This window comes from Natrix helvetica (genome assembly GCF_964273705.1).
Source record: "Natrix helvetica genome assembly, chromosome: 1".
Classification (NCBI taxonomy): domain Eukaryota; kingdom Metazoa; phylum Chordata; class Lepidosauria; order Squamata; family Natricidae; genus Natrix; species Natrix helvetica.
Genome location: NC_138548.1, coordinates 211975103 through 211992496, shown reverse-complemented (window position 1 = coordinate 211992496; position 17394 = coordinate 211975103). Strand labels below are relative to the sequence as shown.

Below are 17394 nucleotides of genomic sequence, written 5' to 3'. Positions count from 1 at the left end.
CATTAGTGGAATTTAGTTTTAATGTACACAATGGTTCTGTATATATTGCTGGATCTACTTAAAATAACCAGATTGTGAGGGGAGAACACATCCCCTTCTTTTTCCATCTCTTGGGTTCACATATTCTGTTAGGCTATAATGTGATTTGCTGGAGTACAGGCAAAGGCTTGTTTTATGTGAACATAGCCATTATGCTGTGTAAACTGCAGTTCAGCTAAATGTTATGAGTGAAACCATTTGGTTCATTCAGCAAAATATGATTAAATACATCATGCCTTAATGGAATGTGAACAAGTTATATTCAAAGGGTCCTTATCTACTCTCTTATATTTACCTTTTAAAAGTAATATTTTAAAATATAATTCCTTTTTAGAAGCAGCAAGTACTCACTGAAAGCATATTCTGTTGCTTTTACAAGTTGTTCACATTAGTGTTGCTTGATTTATGTTTTCCACGTATGTGTATAATTTTTCTACTTCATTTTGTCTTCTGTTTATTTTTTTTCATAAGTCCAAAATTGCAGACATTTAATCTTTTGCTCTCGTTATTATAGTTACCTTTCACTGTGTTAAAATTGTGGAGCAATACTAACACATTGCCTGTATTTTGGTGTAGTTTTTAATCTTTTCTCTATTGAAGTCTCACATGTATTCTTTAGTATTTTCTCTTTTATTATGTAGAATCTGCAACAGCAAGAAAACAAATTGCTTATTTTCCCCCCTCAAATAATATACTTTTTTTTAAATTAAAGATGAAACTGCTGACTGTATGAAGATGGATGCTGGGGACTATATGCAAACTAATCATACTTCTGTGTTCAAGACTTTTCCTGAGCAACAGAATGTTATTTCAGGCAACCAGCATCCATTGTCTGACAACAAGGTTTGGGAATTGGCTACTTCCGCTTTCTAATCTATATAACGATTTTTATAAACCAATATATGTCTGATCAGAAATTAATGTTGAAATTGCATTTAATAAAGAAGCTGGAAACTTATCTGTGTCATTCTGGCTACTTAGATCAAGATTTATAAGATTTTAATCCTCTGCTTCTATATATTCAAGCGTCTGTGATTAGTAAAAATGCTGAAACATTTATTACAGAATATTTGGCACATGTGGTCCTTGCTGAACACCAATTGAGACTGGGATTTTCATCACAAAGTGATATGGTCATTGGGTGAAATATTGTGTAACAGCACCATTTAGTATCAATGGCGGGGACATTCCAACAGTTATAACTTGGAAGATGGTCATAAATACCATCCTTCAGCCCCATTGTAACTCAACAGTGGTTGAATAAATGGTCATTATGCAAGGAGTACCTGTACTTATTAATTTGATCCAATTTTTTTTGCCTTACAATCACAAACAGTAATAACATTTTGTTTATCAATTTCTTCTGTTTCCATTTAATAGCTTTCTCTGATTGACTTTTGCTTTTCCAACTTTGTTGATAATTATTTAGTACTGAAGTTCTATATATTGTAAAATAATAGCCATATCTAGCTTGTTTTATACTATTTTTTGTATCTTTTGTAATCAATTTTCATTATATTTTGTAACTGCAGAATTTTAGAGGGACTAGGGGTTGCAGTTTTTTTAATTATGTAATTGTAACTAATGAACTTACTGAAAACATTTTAAATACAGTTCTCTTCTTGACATTTTCTTTATTTTTTGTTTCTCTGTTTAGTTTTTATCAAACAAGTTTAACAGCTTGGCGGGACCTTCCACTTGTTTAACGGGAAATACTTCTTGTAGTTTTAATTACTATCCAGGTAAGTCTGGCTGCAATGGTTTTGAAACAGATGAAGATCCATTAGAAGATTCTAACATTTAGGTAGTAAGTCACATGTGATATAGAAATAAGACCTCATGTTAAATGAAGACCATCCCTCTATTTAGTGGATGCTTTAGATTCAATTTTAATACCGTACAAATTATAATTAAATCTAAAGCATCCACTAAATAGAAGGATGGTCTTCATTTAACATGAAGCCATATTCCCATAGGGAGCTAATAAAATTGTAATGTTCTTCATAGTTTATGGGGGCAACTTTGCTGGTTGGATGACTTGGTACCGTATTTCCCCGAAAATAAGACAGGATCTTATTTTTTTTTACCCACAAAATATGGCTTGGGCATTATTATGAGGGGAGGGTTTATTATTTTGGGGTTGCTGGGTGGCTGCTCTCTTCGGAGCGGGGTGCCAAAGAGCCGGGCACAGCCTCATGGGCGAATGGCTGTGTTGCACTGTCGCAGCAGCGCAATACAACAGCCATGAAGCGACCACGCTCATGAACAGCCACCCGGCAAACCCCCTTTCCAGCTGGGCACAGTCACTGACCTAGGGGTATCGCCAAGCCGCGTGAGCACCTGTTCGCTGCCACCCGGCTCCTGCTGCTTGGCGCCTTCGAAATGCCAGTGAATGGCGCTCTGCACAGCTGGAGAGGGGGGTTGCGCAAGCAGCTGTTCCGCTCTCACTCATGCACCTCCCAGCCTCACGATACCCTGGCCCAGCTTTCCCTGCAGAGCCAGGACACCTCTGCTGCTGCCGACGCCACCACCATCCCAGCATGGCTTTTTCGGCAGCTTCCAAACTGAGTCTTCCGGCAGTGGCCGCTCTGGGCGTACGCTCTATGGTTGTATGCTCTGCCGGCAGCTGGCCCACAACCATAGAGCGTACGCCCAGAGTGGCCAGTGCCGGAAGACTTGGTGTATGTTGGGCGCATTGCAATAGTCAAGACAGAAAGTGAGTAGGGCACAACAGACTGTGAGTATGGATTTGTTAGTCCAGGAAAGGGAGTAACTGGCACACAACCCGCAGTTGCGCAAAGGTCTTCTTGTCCCCCACCACCATCTGCTCCTCAAGCAGGAGTTGTGACTCCAGGAGAACCCGCAGATTACACACAGGGTCTGTTTGTGGTAGTGCCACCCCATCCAAGACCAGAGGTGGCAATTCTCCCTGAGCTAACGAACCACATGGTCTTGCCAGGATTTGGACTTGTCAGGATTTAGACACTTTGTCACAGGTGTCAAACTTGATCGCGTCACACGACGTATTGCAACATTTTTTGCCTTTGCAGAGCTGGGGTGGACATGGCCTGCTTTGTGACGCAATAGCCGACCAGCCACCAGTTTGATAACCCTGTTCTATAGTTTGGTCTGAATTCAGGTTCTTTAAGAAAGGCATTGCTAATTTAGCAAGCATAGACTTAAACTTGTAAAATATATGTATTTTGATTGAATATTCTGATATGTTCATTTGCATACTCTTTGCATATTGAACTTTTTTTGTTTGCATCTTTACAATATTGAATATCTGTTTATGAAAAAGTAGATAGAACCAAGTAAAATTTTAGTTTAGCTCAAAGTTTGGTAGGAAAATTTGGTAGTAATTTATTATGGACAGCCAAGTGACTATCCTCATGTCATTGTGATTTTCTTAAAAGTATTTTTGTAAACTGGGATTGAATTGTAGCAATTTACAAATAAAAATACCCAGTTAATTATTAACACAAAGCAGTTTATTTAACCATAAAGCCAGTTGACTTTTCCCTTCAAAATATATTTTGGAAAATCTATTTAAAATCTTTGTAATTTCTTCTAAATATTGGGGAACGTAGAAAACACATTTTTAATGTGGTAGGTAATATAAGAGATTATGGGCATATCACTAACCATTCCTTGCTTCTTCTCTGGCAGAATCCCCAAGCTTTGAGAGCTGCCCAGCAGCTGGAGTAAAAAGAACATTGGGAACAAGTGCCAATGGTCAGTGGAAGAGTTGCAGCTTCCCTCTTGGCTCTGTTTCACAGAAGCCCAGAGTAAGTCGCAGTGTATATTTTGAAACACGCAAAAATCCAAGGTACATAAAATTTTCTCAATTTTTTTTTGTCATTAACACCTTAACACTTTGTTGCAGGTTTCGTACAATATGAAACATTTTGAAATATAAGAAAGCTTAAATGTGATTGTTTAGGATATAAATGCTGGCAGTCCTCACCCATGGTAATTGGGACCAGGAGCTCTGCGTTAAGCGATACAATTATAAGGTGCATGACCACACCAACTTACAATACAATGGGCCGCACCCAGGCCTCCATCTATTTATTTACCATCCATCTTCCAACCGATCACCTGGCCAACATAAGATCTTCCCACCTAGTTGTGATCGTGGACATTTCTTTCCTCCCATTAGATCCTGGCTTACTGATTTTAACATCAACAGCACCCTGACTTTGTCATAGCTTTTTACCATTACGTATTCGAGGTCGGACTTGCTCCAGCTGCGGGAGTCCCCCCTCTCGCAGGCATGGCCCTTTGCCCCCTCCGGGGCCCACCTTGATGACGGGTTTGTGAACCCAGAAAGGTGGAGGAAGCGCAAACTTAGGGGGTTTTTAATGAAATGTTTTTTATCCTTTTTAGGGGGCTCCAGGGTGGGGGGGCGGGGGCGGGTGGGTCAGATCAGGAGCGATGTGAGAGCTGGGCCTCCAGGTGTGGTCGCGAGCAGAAGGAGCGGAAGGGAGGAGGAGGGGGAGGATATCATTCCTATACAGGGCTCTTTAATTCCAACGGTCGCAGGGAGGGGCAGATACGAGGACAGATTAAGAACTTACAGTCGGTTGGGAGACCGTGGTTGCTGGTTACACCCGGTCGCTTGTACCAACCCCTGCGGTCTAGGTGGTCAAGAGTTACAGACCCAGGGCCTGAGGCTGTTGTTATGCAATGCGAGGTCCGTTGTTAACAAGGCCCCCCTCATTCACGATCTAATTTTAGAGGGGGAGCCGGACCTCGCGGGAATAACGGAGACCTGGTTGGGCCACGAGGGAGGTCTTCCCCTCGTGGAATTGTGCCCACCAGGCTACCGAGCATTTCACCAGCCCCGGGCCCAGGGAAGGGGCGGTGGGGTGGCAGCAATTATTCGGGAGGACTTAGAGCCGAGGGAGTCTACTGTGCCACAGACGTCCGGATGTGAATCCCTTGTTGTGAAATGGGGCCCTGGGAGACAGTTGGGCCTGCTGATAGTATACCTGGCTCCTCGCTATACATCAGCGGCCCTGCCTGAACTCCTCGAGCTGATCGCATCGGTAGCGGTCGAGACCCCCAAACTTTTAGTGATGGGGGATTTTAACCTGCCATCGATGGGAGAAGCATCAGAGGGGGTTCGGGAGTTCATGGCTTCCATGACAGCCATGGACCTGACTCAAATGATTCAGGACCCGACACACGAGGGAGGACACACTCTGAACCTCGTTTTTGTCTCTGGCCAGTGGTTGAGTGATCTGGGAGGAGGGGACTTAACCATCACTCCCCTGTCATGGTCAGATCACTCACTCCTTCGTCTTGACTTCCCTGGTGCTACCTCCCGCTGCGGGGAGGCGGAACCGGAAAGCACTAGATGGTTCCGCCCCAGGCGCCTGATGGAACCAGATAGGTTCCAGATGGAGCTTGGGCCACCTCCTGTAACCTTGACCCGCCCCCGGGTAGAGGACCTGGTGGTCGCGTGGAATAATGCGACTACCGGGGCCTTGAACCGGGTGGCGCCTTTGCGGCCTCTCCGGTGGCAACGATCCACCCTGGCCCCTTGGTTTACCGAGGAGCTGAGGGTGATGAAATGCCGCAAGAGACGTCTAGAGAGTCGTTGGAGATCCTCTCGTTCCGAACTTGATCGAACACAGGCACAAGCCCATTTAAGGACGTACCTTGTGGCATTGAGAGTGGCCAAACGCCAATATTGTGCCACTCTCATTGCATCCGCAGAGAACCGCCCTGCCGCCCTGTTTCAGGTGTCCCGCTCCCTCTTGTTTCAGAGGCCGCGGGAGGCCCCTCTACAGGGCAGATCAGAGGAATTTGGGAAATATCTGCAGGATAAAATCGCTCAAATCCGGAAGGATTGGGTCCCTGTTAGTGGTCCAATGGAGACGTCCGTGGCGAGTCTTGAGGAATCGACCTGGGAGGAGTTTGACTTGGTTGCCATCGAGGATTTGGACAGAATGCGTGGACGACTGCGACCCACCACATGTTTATTGGACCCGTGCCCCTCCTGGCTTGTACTGGCATCCTGGGAGGTTACACGAGACTGGCTCCTGGGCCTAGTGAATTCTTCGCTGAGCGAGGGGTCTCTCCCGGCCGCCTTGAAAGAGGCGGTGGTGAGACCCTTGCTCAAGAAGCCTTCCCTGGACCCTTTGGAGCTGGCCAATTATCGTCCTGTCTCCAACCTTCCCTTTTTGGCGAAGGTTGTAGAGAGTGTGGTGGCCTACCAGTTTCCACGGCATCTGGAGGAAAATGATTATCTAGACCCGCGCCAGTCCGGCTTCCACCCCGGTCACAGCACGGAGACGGCCTTGGTCGCGTTGGTGGATGATCTCTGGAGGGCCAGAGATAGAGGTTGTTCCTCTATCCTGGTCCTATTAGACCTTTCGGCGGCTTTTGATACCATCGACCATGGTATCCTGCTGCGCCGGCTGGAGGGGTTGGGGGTCCGGGGCACCGTTTTGCGGTGGTTCGGCTCCTACCTTTCTGGCCGGACGCAGCGTGTGTTGGCAAGGGAGGAGAGGTCGACCCTACGCCCCCTTACTTGTGGGGTACCACAGGGGTCGGTCCTCTCGCCACTCCTGTTCAACACATATATGAAGCCGCTGGGTGAGATCATCCGTGGTTTCAGGGTGGGATACCATCTGTACGCTGATGATACTCAGCTGTACTTTTCCACCCCGAACCACCCCAACGAGGCCATCGAAGTGATGTCCCGGTGTGTGGAAGCCGTACGGATCTGGATGGATGACAACCGACTCAAACTCAACCCCTCCAAGACGGAGTGGCTGTGGGTACCGGCTCCCCGGTTCAGCCAATTAATTCCATCGAAAGGAGCGGAGGTCAGAGGTATTCCTAATATCCGGAGGGAGGTCATTCCACAGGGCTGGGCCCGCCACAGAGAAGGCTCTAGTCCTAGGCGCCGCCCCTCGACACTGTCTGGTGGACGGCACCTGGAGGAGGCCCTCTCTGTGCGAGTGGATTGGTCGCAGGGATGTATGGGGCAGAATACGATCCCGCAAGTAACTAGGTCCTGAGCCATGGAGCGCTTTAAAGATTGTTATCAAAACCTTGAAACGCACCCGATAGACCACAGGAAGCCAGTGCAGCTCGCGCAGGAACGGGGTACTTGCAGGAACTCCCACAATACCAAGCAGGAGATTGGGCCAGGGATTGAAGACTAGGAGAGCTTCTGGGAAAGGAGGCTTGAGGCTTACAGCCTATATAGACTTAACAATGTCCGTTATACAAATGGTAATAGACTAGATGAAGAACATTAAATTCATAGTTTAAAGTGTGGAATATCAAGTCAGAGTTCAGAGATAAACATCATATAAACATTGTGGAAGGACTTTAAATAAGCAAGACATGAAATCTATATCAGTGTTAACCTTAAGAAGCACTATTAAACTGTGAAAGACAGTATCACATCATTTCTTGTTACTGCACATAAGTCTGAATTCATTATGAATTTTTTTCACCTTACTGTATGCTTATGTTGTCTTTTTTAAAAGAGACTAATCATGGTTTGCTAGGGTTTCTATATGAGTTTTTCTAGATTGCATAGAAGCAGTCTTAAAACTTGAATGTCTATAAGGCTAGCTAAAAAAACTTCTTTTTTTCTTTTCAGTATGACTGCAAATTCCTTTGTAGGAAAATCAAACCACCATAGTCAGATTTCTGCCTATGAAAAATCCTTTCCAATTAAGTCCGTTGCTAATCCATCATGTCGTCGAAGCTTACTAAGTCCCAAGAAATCTCAAAGAAGATTCATCAGCACTGCAGAAGAGGTAGGTGAAAAAGGAAAACAGAAATAAATTGAAGCTGCTTTGGTGGAGGAAGACAGTTAAATTTTGTTGGACTGGAAATTTATATATTTTCCCAATCTATCTTGTGTTATAGATTTTTTCCCAAGGTAATGTTGAAATATCTCACAATGATTGATTCAGTTATCTTAATTTTATAGAAGAGCAGCATTGACATAAATGTCTGGTTGCTTTCAGTTCAACTCTTGGATTTTAGGCTGAGAGAGGAAGTAGTACCTAGAAGAACAGAGCAATAAAAAGTGAATAAACCTAAGGGATTATTTTGGTGAGAAGATCTTAAAGAAAGAAAAAGATGAATAAGAAAAGAAGACATTGTTAAGAGATGCCCGTAAATAAGTGCTGCAGATGTGTTAAATATAAGTGTTCATAGACTAACCAACTATCCGTAAGCCAAATTCTTATTTTCTGTGGAATGCTATATGCTAAATAAATAAATACATTTCTGTGGAATCGTTATTTATTCAAATGACCATTGCTCACACACTGAGATTATTTTTGTCCCTGATGATGAGGCTTATGGATATTTGTCTTAGGATCTTAATTTATTCTGCATATTATATAAACTTACTTTGTCAATGATAAATTAGTTTAAACCACTTTTGCATCCTATAAAATATTCTGTTTCTATGTAGATACTCTATTGTACTGTGTATTTTCTGGTAATGCATTGGATTTTTTTCCCCTCCCCAGACAGTTCGGGAAGAAGAGAAAGAAATATACAGGCAGCTGATTCAAATGGTTACAGGGAAAAATCTGTCAGCATCCAAAGCCTCTTCATTATTGTCTCTTCACCTGTGAGTCTCTGAAATATATTGAATAATCTGATTGTCTACAAGTTTGTTTCCAAAATTGCTGGCCTTTTTTTTTTTTCAGGACCAGGTGTGGAGGTTCCAATAAAAAAACTACGAAAGAAACCGAAAACAAATGTATGAAACCTTTTGATGTTTGTGGCCCCTCTCTGGGCAACCAGTCATCCAGTCTTCTTAGGATGCAGGAGCACCATTCTCACAAACCACTGCCCCAACCAGTTTGTAGTTTTAGTACCCATGTTAACTTTGATCCCAAGACCAGTACACCCATACAACAAGCAAATCTACCAGCATTGGATGTGCCAACTGAAGGTAAAAGCAACTGATATACTTTGAAATACTGTGGGTTTAATTTCCTGACCCCAAACTCTTGACTTACTATTTTCTCAAGGCCATCTACATTGTTCATTCTCAGATGCAGGTTTGTTACTTCTTCCAGCCTGGTACCTAAATTAACTGAATAAATCTGAATTCAGTCATTGTATGGATTCTGTTTTGGAGAAAATTATTGGTATAGAGTAACGTTAAGTCTTGCACCCTGTTTTGTTTGATCTAGGATGTGATTCAGTCATAATGCTAAATGGCAAAGACTTCAGATCTCCAGCTCCAAGGCAAGTGGGCTTTCTGATTTGTAGAAACTACAATTTATTGTTTTGAGGGGAATAGAATTAAAAAAGAAATGGGTGAAATTAATTTGTTGAGCTTAGACTGCCAGAATAACGATAGCAAATTCATTGACACACCATTAATTTCAGAGGGACGTTAGCATTATTTATTTCTGATGTTGGGATTGTCCATTTGGCCTTAGTTTACTTTGAATAAAACCTTTTAATGCATCAGTAATTCGGGCAAATTTTGTGGTTTTATGTAATAAACCTCAAATTTTAGATTTTTTTTTTGTTTCCCTCCCTAGACTATGAATGTTAAAAAGTGTCTCAGACTTTTCTCCAGATTTTCACTGCTTTTCAATTTTGCTGTTGTTTCAGAGTTCTGTAGTACATTTGCAGTACCATTTACTGAAGCATTCTGTTTCCCATGGCTTTTAAATATACAGTATCATTTAAGTAAAATGTGTAACCTTTTCCCAATAGTTGGCTCTGATAATGTTCTGAAATTGCTAGTACCGTATTTTTCGGAGTATAAGATGCACCGGAGTATAAGACGCACCATGGTTTTGAAGAGGCTTTTTTTTTTTAAAAAAAGTAGATAGGTAGGTAGAGGCATAGAGAGGGAGAGAAAGAAAGAGAAATATGGTAGGTAGGTAGATAAAGGGATAGAGAGAGGGAGAAATAGAGAGAGAGAAATACAGTTGATAAGTAGGGAGAGAGAGTAGGTAAGTAGGTAGATAGAAGGATAGAGAGAGATACAGTAGATAGGTAGGGAGAGTGTGTGTAGGTAGGTAGGGAGAGGGATAGAGAAAGAGAAATTGAAAGAGAAATACAGTAGTTAGGTAGGGAGAGAGAGAAGGTAGGTAGGTAGATAGAGGGATAGAAAGAGAGAAATACAGTGGATAAGTAGGGAGAGAGAGAGTAGGTAGGTAGGTAGAGGGATAGAGAGAGAGAAATATAGTAGGTAGGAAAGGAGAGAGTGTGGGTAGGTAGGTAGGTAGGGAGAGGGATAGAGAAAGAGAAATACAGTAGTTAGGGAGAGAGAAGGTAGGTAGGTAGATAGAGGGATAGAAAGAGAGAAATACAGTAGATAAGTAGGGAGAGAGAGTAGGTAGGTAGGTAGAGGGATAGAGAGAGAAATATAGTAGGTAGGAAAGGAGAGAGTGTGGGTAGGTAGGTAGGTAGAGGGATAGAAAGAGGGAAATACAGTAGATAGGGAGAGAGAGAGTGTGTAGGTAGGTAGGTAGGTAGAGTAGGTAGATAGAGGGATAGAGAGAGAGAAATACAGTAGGTAGGTAGGGAGAGAGAGAATAGGTAGGTAGGTAGATGTTTCCAGGTGTACTTATTCATGTGCTGGAAAAGGAAATCTCTGAGAAACCTTAAGACTTTATTTCTGCTGGCACAGCACTTGATCAATGTAATTCTCATCAGTTAAAGAGCTTTCCAAAAGGAAAAAAAAAGTTTTTGCACTCTGCAAACCCCCGAAAATCGGCCTGTTTCGTGAAAATGAGCCCGTTTTTTTTCAAATAAAAAGCATGAATAGCCTTGGGGGGGGCTTGCAGAGTGCTCCTGGGGGGGGGGGCAAAAAAACAGTCCATTTTTTGTGAAAACGGGCCTGTTTTTTGTCAAAAAAAATTGCATGCATAGCCTTATGGAGGCTTATAGAATGCTGCTGGAGGCTGGGTGGGGGTGCGGCCCATTTTTTGCTCATTTCTGCCCTCCCCACCCCGAGGAGCTCTCTGAAAGCCTTCATAAGGCTTTGTACAGCTGTTTTGGTGAAGGGTGGCAAAAAATACTGTACTTGATGTATGACGCACCCAGATTTTCAGCCTCTTTTGAGGAAACTAGATACGTCTTATACTCCGAAAAATACGGTAAATTTTTTGTTCGTTTGCCAAGTGCACAATTGGACTTAATGTACTGCTCTTGATATTTTCTTCTGTCTTAGCACTACAACTGAACTTAGCTTTAATACTTCTTGTTTCCTTTTTTCCTGGAAGAAACATTAATCCTTTTACTTTCTGCTTTCCTTTCAGTGCACCTTTCTTTGAGGCTGAATTGTGGATAAAAGAATTGTAAGTACATTCCATTTCTAAAGGCTTATTATAGTTGTTCTTCATAAACTCATTATATAATCAGCTATTTAGCTCTTGTGTCTCTAGATTAGCCTTTCTTAAAGCTAAATTTATCTTCTTGATTTGACTAGCAAAAAAAAATGCTTTTGGTTTCCTTTTCCATTACTGTAAAGAAGCTAGGCGGTCTGAATTCCTATTTTTAATGAGGGGAGAAAACTATATGTTAGGTTCACATATCTTTGTTGTATATTACATAGGGTCACAGGATAGAATATACCAAAGGTTACGGGACTTTATCAATCTGTGGTCTCAAGACTGAAAATATTTTATAAAAATCACTGAAAAATCTGTAAGGAAGATGGGTAGTTAAGAAGCGTGATAAATAAATAAATAAATAAATAACCTGTGAAATCACTTTTCTACTTACATACCAATATTGAAGAGCTTTCACAGGTAAATACAAATCTTTTCTGTTTTAAAACAGAAAAATGAGCATTCAAATCCCAGTACCAAATCTTAGTCTGTATTATTAGATCCATTCTTGTAGAACTTGCAGTTAAATTTGGGAAGTATTTAGAAGATTGTTGCTACAATTTACCCTTCTGACTTTCTGAAGAAATGGAGTGCTGCTGTGATATTACTAGAGGGAGTGTATTCATTTTTTCCTCCTGTTTACTTTTCAGGGGGCTAGGAGAATACCTTAAAACTGCCTCCACGTGGCCTCAATCTGACTATTTGCTACAGAATGCTACCAGTTTGAACTAGGAATTACCAATGAAATACAAATGAAGTCCCAGTGTGCAGTATGCAAGTTGCCTACCTTGAATTAAAGATGCGTGTGGGTGTCCAATAGGACTAGCAATTAGGTTAGCAGACATGATACACTCACCCAGCATTCCCCATCCTATATCTCAAATATCTCCCATAAGGAAGGAGCAGAAGCTGAAAGAAATAATAAGACAAGCATAACTAAAAGTGCAAAAATCAATTTTCATGGCTGGTAATTCTGAATATTTAGCTTATTGTGTTCAAACCCCTCTCTAGAACCAGTGTATATGACTCCCGAGCCCGTGAGAGATTGCGACATATAGAGGAGCAGAAAGCCTTGGCATTGCAGCTTCAGAATCAGGTGAGAAAACTCAACATGGTTATAGTTTTTAAAACCTGATCACTGAAATTATATCAGAGCTGAGAAAGTTGTCTGATTTTCCAGGTGCCTTTTGTCTTTGCTATGAATAATAATTGATGCAATTGGACACATAGTTTCCCTTAAAATAGCCATCTGAATCCTTTGCTTTACCTTTAGTGCATTCTAGTTTATCCATGTCCTGTTTGGTCATCGTTTCATAGGTATTTACTTCCCTAAATAGAGTAAGAGAATGATCATAGGTAACAAAAAAAGCAGTGGGAGTGGAAGTTGACTTTGCTTGTGGGAAGCAGGCAGGGAGTGTCAAAAATCATAATCACATCACCATGGTGGCACTGCAGAGCAGCACATCAGTGTTGCTGCAGTTGCCACAAGTTTCTCAATACATCTGGTCTGAACATCCTTGAAATTTCAATCCCACAGGAGTAATGGGTCCTAGATATTGGACGCATTCTTAAAATTGGCCTGTATGAGGTATCTTGATTCAAACATTGTTGCCCTATAGTGCAACATTTCACCCAGTTGAAGGTTATTTACGAAGAAGTTTATAGATTAAATTGGAAACTGAGAAGCTAGATATCGGCAAGCTTGACCACATTTATGAACAGTCACTAGATTTCCCTGTTGTTGATATGGGCTTTAACATCATAAACCGTAGTTCCAGATAGATTTGATGACTGCATCCTTCTGTACATCAACTAATGTAAGAAATCCTGACAATAGAGGTGGGCAATTTGATGGCAATTCCTGTCCACAGACATCTGAGATTGCCCACTTGATGTAATGCTAAGTGTCACTATTTTAATGATTTTTTTAGAGACTGCAGAAAGAGACCCCAGTACCAGAGTCAATAAACTTACATCTTCGAGTTCCTCTTGAAAAGGAAATTCCTGTCACCATTGTTCCAGAAGATAATAAGAGAGTCGATAGCGATGATGAATTTCCTGAAATTACAGAGGTTAGTTTTTAAAGTAATGGTTAAAAATCTTGATGCCTTGGTGAAATAAGTACCTGAACAGTAGTTTATAAACAATTGTTGTGATAAAAGTTATTTTTAAGCTGTGTCTTTTCCTAACGCATCTCTGTGATAGCATGCTCTGTCCTGTTTTGAAATTCTCTATTTCACCAAAAGCTAGATTTTGGGGGATGGTATTTTAGCCTAATTTGATATTGCTGATAGTTTTGTTTCCTGTGATATCAGCTTTTTCCGGTGGGGGGGGACGACCACACCTTAATTTCAAATTCTTTTTTAAGTGCAACATTAAAATATATAGGAGGTAATCAAAACATTCTCCTGTGCGCTGCTTGAGGAATCCAAGCATGGGTTAACTTTGTCCATTAGCCTAGAGACTGATTTATGTAAATTGATGGGTATGCCTTCTCTGACTGGACTAGCTCAGTTTTTTAACTCAGTCCAGCCTAAAGAGATGCAAAAACCTTTCTCTCTAGGTTATTAGACAAAATTAATCATTATTATTATTCAGCTTGGATTCCCCTTGAAACTCCGTTTGTATGACAGCTTCTGGGTTTCTTCCATGGAAGTATTGACCTTTCCTCCATATAGGTTCGTTCCATTTCACTTATGGTTGCAAATTGGATTGTTGACGTTCCTAAAGCCTTTGAGGCCAGGGCACATTTTGTTTGACAGCGTTACCGCTTACGGTGATATTTACTGGGAAGGTCGGTTCGCCGCCTTCGTTTACCTTGCTGTGGTTGGGGGTCGGTTCGCCACCCTGCGCCAGCCACTCTACCTGCTATCTGCCTTCTCCCTGTTCTCTCTTTTGCGACTCGCGGAGCCTGGACGCCCCGTTGTCATATAACTGGAATTGCTGCCTTTACCTTGGTCATCACGCACCGCCAAGAGCTGCAGCTGCGGTCGCTAGCTGCTTATGAGGCTGGTTTTCTCCATACTATCGGTGGCCATTTTCTTCACCAATTTGAATTTCCCGCTGCCGCTGCGAGTCGCGGTGGCCATTTTGGAGTCACTTTCACGCCGAAATCTAACGGTCGGCGCAGTTTTTGCTTCCCGCCCACAGTGGCATAAAATCGCCAGCTATTTTGCTCCACAGAGGTCGGTTTGCCAACATTCTACCGGAGCACGTGCTTGATCTCTTGCAGCTTCTGCTTCGATTGCGATCAGCATTTGGCCTATCTTTGAACGTGAGATTGAGCCTTTTCAATCCTAGCTTTACCATGGCAGATCATTCTACTATCGGGGGCAGCGCTGGGACCTCCACCTCCCCTCAGCTGTCCTCCGATGCCATTGGGGCCTCTTCCAGGGTGGGTAGGACCACCACCAGGGCCGCTAGCCACAGGCCCCGCACTCCTTCAGTGACTCCTGATAGGGCCACTAAGCACGTTGATAAGGCTAAGACTGGATCTAAAAACCCCACAATCTCCTGGCCACCTCCGATCTTATTGCCTGAGGGGCCTTCTACCTCCAGTTTAACTGGGATCTAGGGTTGGTCCCCAGACCTCCCTATCCCTCAAGATTTAACCACTGAAAGGCCTGAATCAGGCCTTCGGGGATCATCTGACCCTTCTGAAACCAGCCCAGGCCCAGTTCCTTCCCGTTCAGGGGCCTTGGCTACCTTTACTCCCGCTGCTGCTGGCATTAGACCGGAGGACACTTCTGAATTTGACCTCTCCCCTGGGCTCAGGGACATGATTGCTGCTGCCATTTCTAGGGGAGTAGACGCAGAATTGCAGCATAGGAGTCAACGATCCAGAAACTTGATTCCTTCTAGAGATTTATCCACCTCTCAGGCTGATCCCGCTTCTCCCTTGCCTTCTATTTACAGCGAGGGCTCTGCTCTGGGGGAGGAAGGGAAAATTTTGGAACTAGAATTATCGGATGATGAAGGCCTGGTCCAGGATAAAGTTCCCATCTCGGGCCTCTTCAGGCCAGCCTTATTTAAATCCTTACTCTATAAGGCCAAGGCCACCACCAATTTGGGGAGAGCAACCACCCAAGCCAGCACCGAAGTGGGACTTGATCCCACGGAATGATTGTTCGCCGAATAGGTGCAGGAGCAGGAGGCTATTCCATCCCCCAAATTGTTTTTGGACATGATCCAAAAACAGTGGTCCCAACCCACTGCAGTTACACCTCCTAGCAATGGTGACAGGAAGCTTTACGCTTCCACACTGGAATTAGACACCATCCTAAAGTTTCCTACCGTCGATCCTCTGATAGTGGCCTTGGCTTCCCCAGCATTCATTCCTTCCGAGATTTCAGAGGGCTTGAAGGCTGAGGATCGCAAGGCCAAGCTACTTATACACAAAAAGCACCAGGCGGCCGCCTGGGCATTGCGTGCCACTACGGCGGCCTCATTTTTCAATAGAACTTCTGTAGTCTGGTTAAGACAGCTACAGGAGAGATTAGTTCCAGAGGATTTGCGTCTTCATCAGGATATCATCAAACTGGTGGCGGCATTAGAATTTTCCTCTGATGCCACGCTCAGTGTGGCCAAGTTTGACACCTTACAAGATCCTGGCTTTGTACTGAACTTCCCAAAGAGCCATCTGCACCCGATCACGTCCCTTCTACTTCTCGGGACCGTCATCGAGTCAGAAACATGTGTTGTGTCCCTCTCTCAGGAGAGGCAACGAAGTCTGCAGTCCCTGGTGAGTCAAGTGTTCAATCAGAGGTCACCTTCCCTTGCAGTACTGTCCCAACTTCTAGGGAAGATGATATCTTGCATAGACATTGTTCCTTGGGCGAGGTTCCACGTGCGACCATTCCAGTGGTTTCTCCTCCCCTTCCAGAGAACTCAGACCAGTCATTCTCAGACCAGGACTCACTTACCGACCAAGGTGTCCCTATCACTCCGTTGGTGGATGTCGTCCCGAATCCTCAAGGTATCCCTCTTCAAGGAACCAGAGCGGATCATAGTTACAACAGGTGCAAGCCCATTCAGGTGGGGACCCCACTCCATGGATCAAGTGGCACAAAGTCGTAGGAACGCCTGGGAGCTGCGGAACAGCATCAATTGGCTGGAGCTACGAGCTATCCGTCTAGCCCTCTGCGAGTTTCGAAACCTGGTGACGTCCAACCATATGTTGATACTCACCGGCAATGTGGCTTCCAAGGCGCATGTCAACCGCCAAGGGGGCTTGCGCTCCAAATCTGATGATGGAAGCAGAACGTCTACACCACTGGGCAGAGGACCATCTGTTGTCAATCCGAGCGGAATATATATCGGGCACCGCAAATGTTCAGGTGGATTGGTTGAGCAGGGCCACGGACCAGGCGGAGTGTTGATTACACCCAGCCCTGTTCCAAGAGCTCCCACGCCGCTTCGGACAGCCGCAGGTGGATCTGTTTGCTCAACCCGACAACACACACTTGCCACGATTCTACATCAGGTTTCAGGTATCGGGGGGCGGAAGGCACCGACGCCCTTCGCAGTCCTTGGCCAGAGGTCCTCCTTTATGCCTTCCCGCCCCTACCAATTGTACCGCTGGTCATCCAGAAAGTCCTAGCGGGATGGGCGGAAGTACTCCTGGTCGCACCGATGTGGCCGAGATGTCCCTGGTATGCTGATCTTGTCCATCTGTCAATCTTACGCCCAGGGAGAATTCCAGACGATCGGATATTCCTTTCGCAGGGAGCCCTCATCCATCCGAACCCACAGCTGCTACAATTAGCCATGTGGCATGTGAGCGAGCGATCCTGAATCGACAGCCTTTTTCTGACAGGGTCATTTCCACGATCCAGGCAGCTCGCCGCCCGTCAACGACCCATATTTACGAGGCCACCTGGCGCACCTTCTCAGATGGTGTTGAACTACAGATGCAGACGCAACCAACGCAACCATCCCACAGGTATTAGACTTCCTACAGATGGGCATGGACAAAGGGCTAACACCTAACACTCTCCGCCGCCAAATT

The 17394-nt window shown here is 44.0% G+C and overlaps 1 protein-coding gene across 3 annotated transcripts in view; it reads left to right on the top strand.

The window, feature by feature from the left end:
- SENP1 (SUMO specific peptidase 1) overlaps nucleotides 1-17394 on the top strand; it is a 35189-nt gene that overhangs the window by 2458 nt on the left and 15337 nt on the right. For all 3 annotated transcript variants that reach the window (XR_014173704.1, XM_081934486.1, XM_081934485.1), the window contains exons 3-12: nucleotides 752-882; nucleotides 1697-1781; nucleotides 3709-3868; nucleotides 7667-7826; nucleotides 8553-8656; nucleotides 8736-8983; nucleotides 9228-9282; nucleotides 11316-11354; nucleotides 12399-12483; nucleotides 13319-13459. Coding sequence is in view for 2 of the 3 variants with exons in the window: in XM_081934486.1 (XP_081790612.1) it covers nucleotides 752-882; nucleotides 1697-1781; nucleotides 3709-3868; nucleotides 7667-7826; nucleotides 8553-8656; nucleotides 8736-8983; nucleotides 9228-9282; nucleotides 11316-11354; nucleotides 12399-12483; nucleotides 13319-13459 (1208 nt within the window). In the remaining variant the exon portion in view is untranslated. The remainder of the gene's footprint in view (nucleotides 1-751; nucleotides 883-1696; nucleotides 1782-3708; nucleotides 3869-7666; nucleotides 7827-8552; nucleotides 8657-8735; nucleotides 8984-9227; nucleotides 9283-11315; nucleotides 11355-12398; nucleotides 12484-13318; nucleotides 13460-17394) is intronic.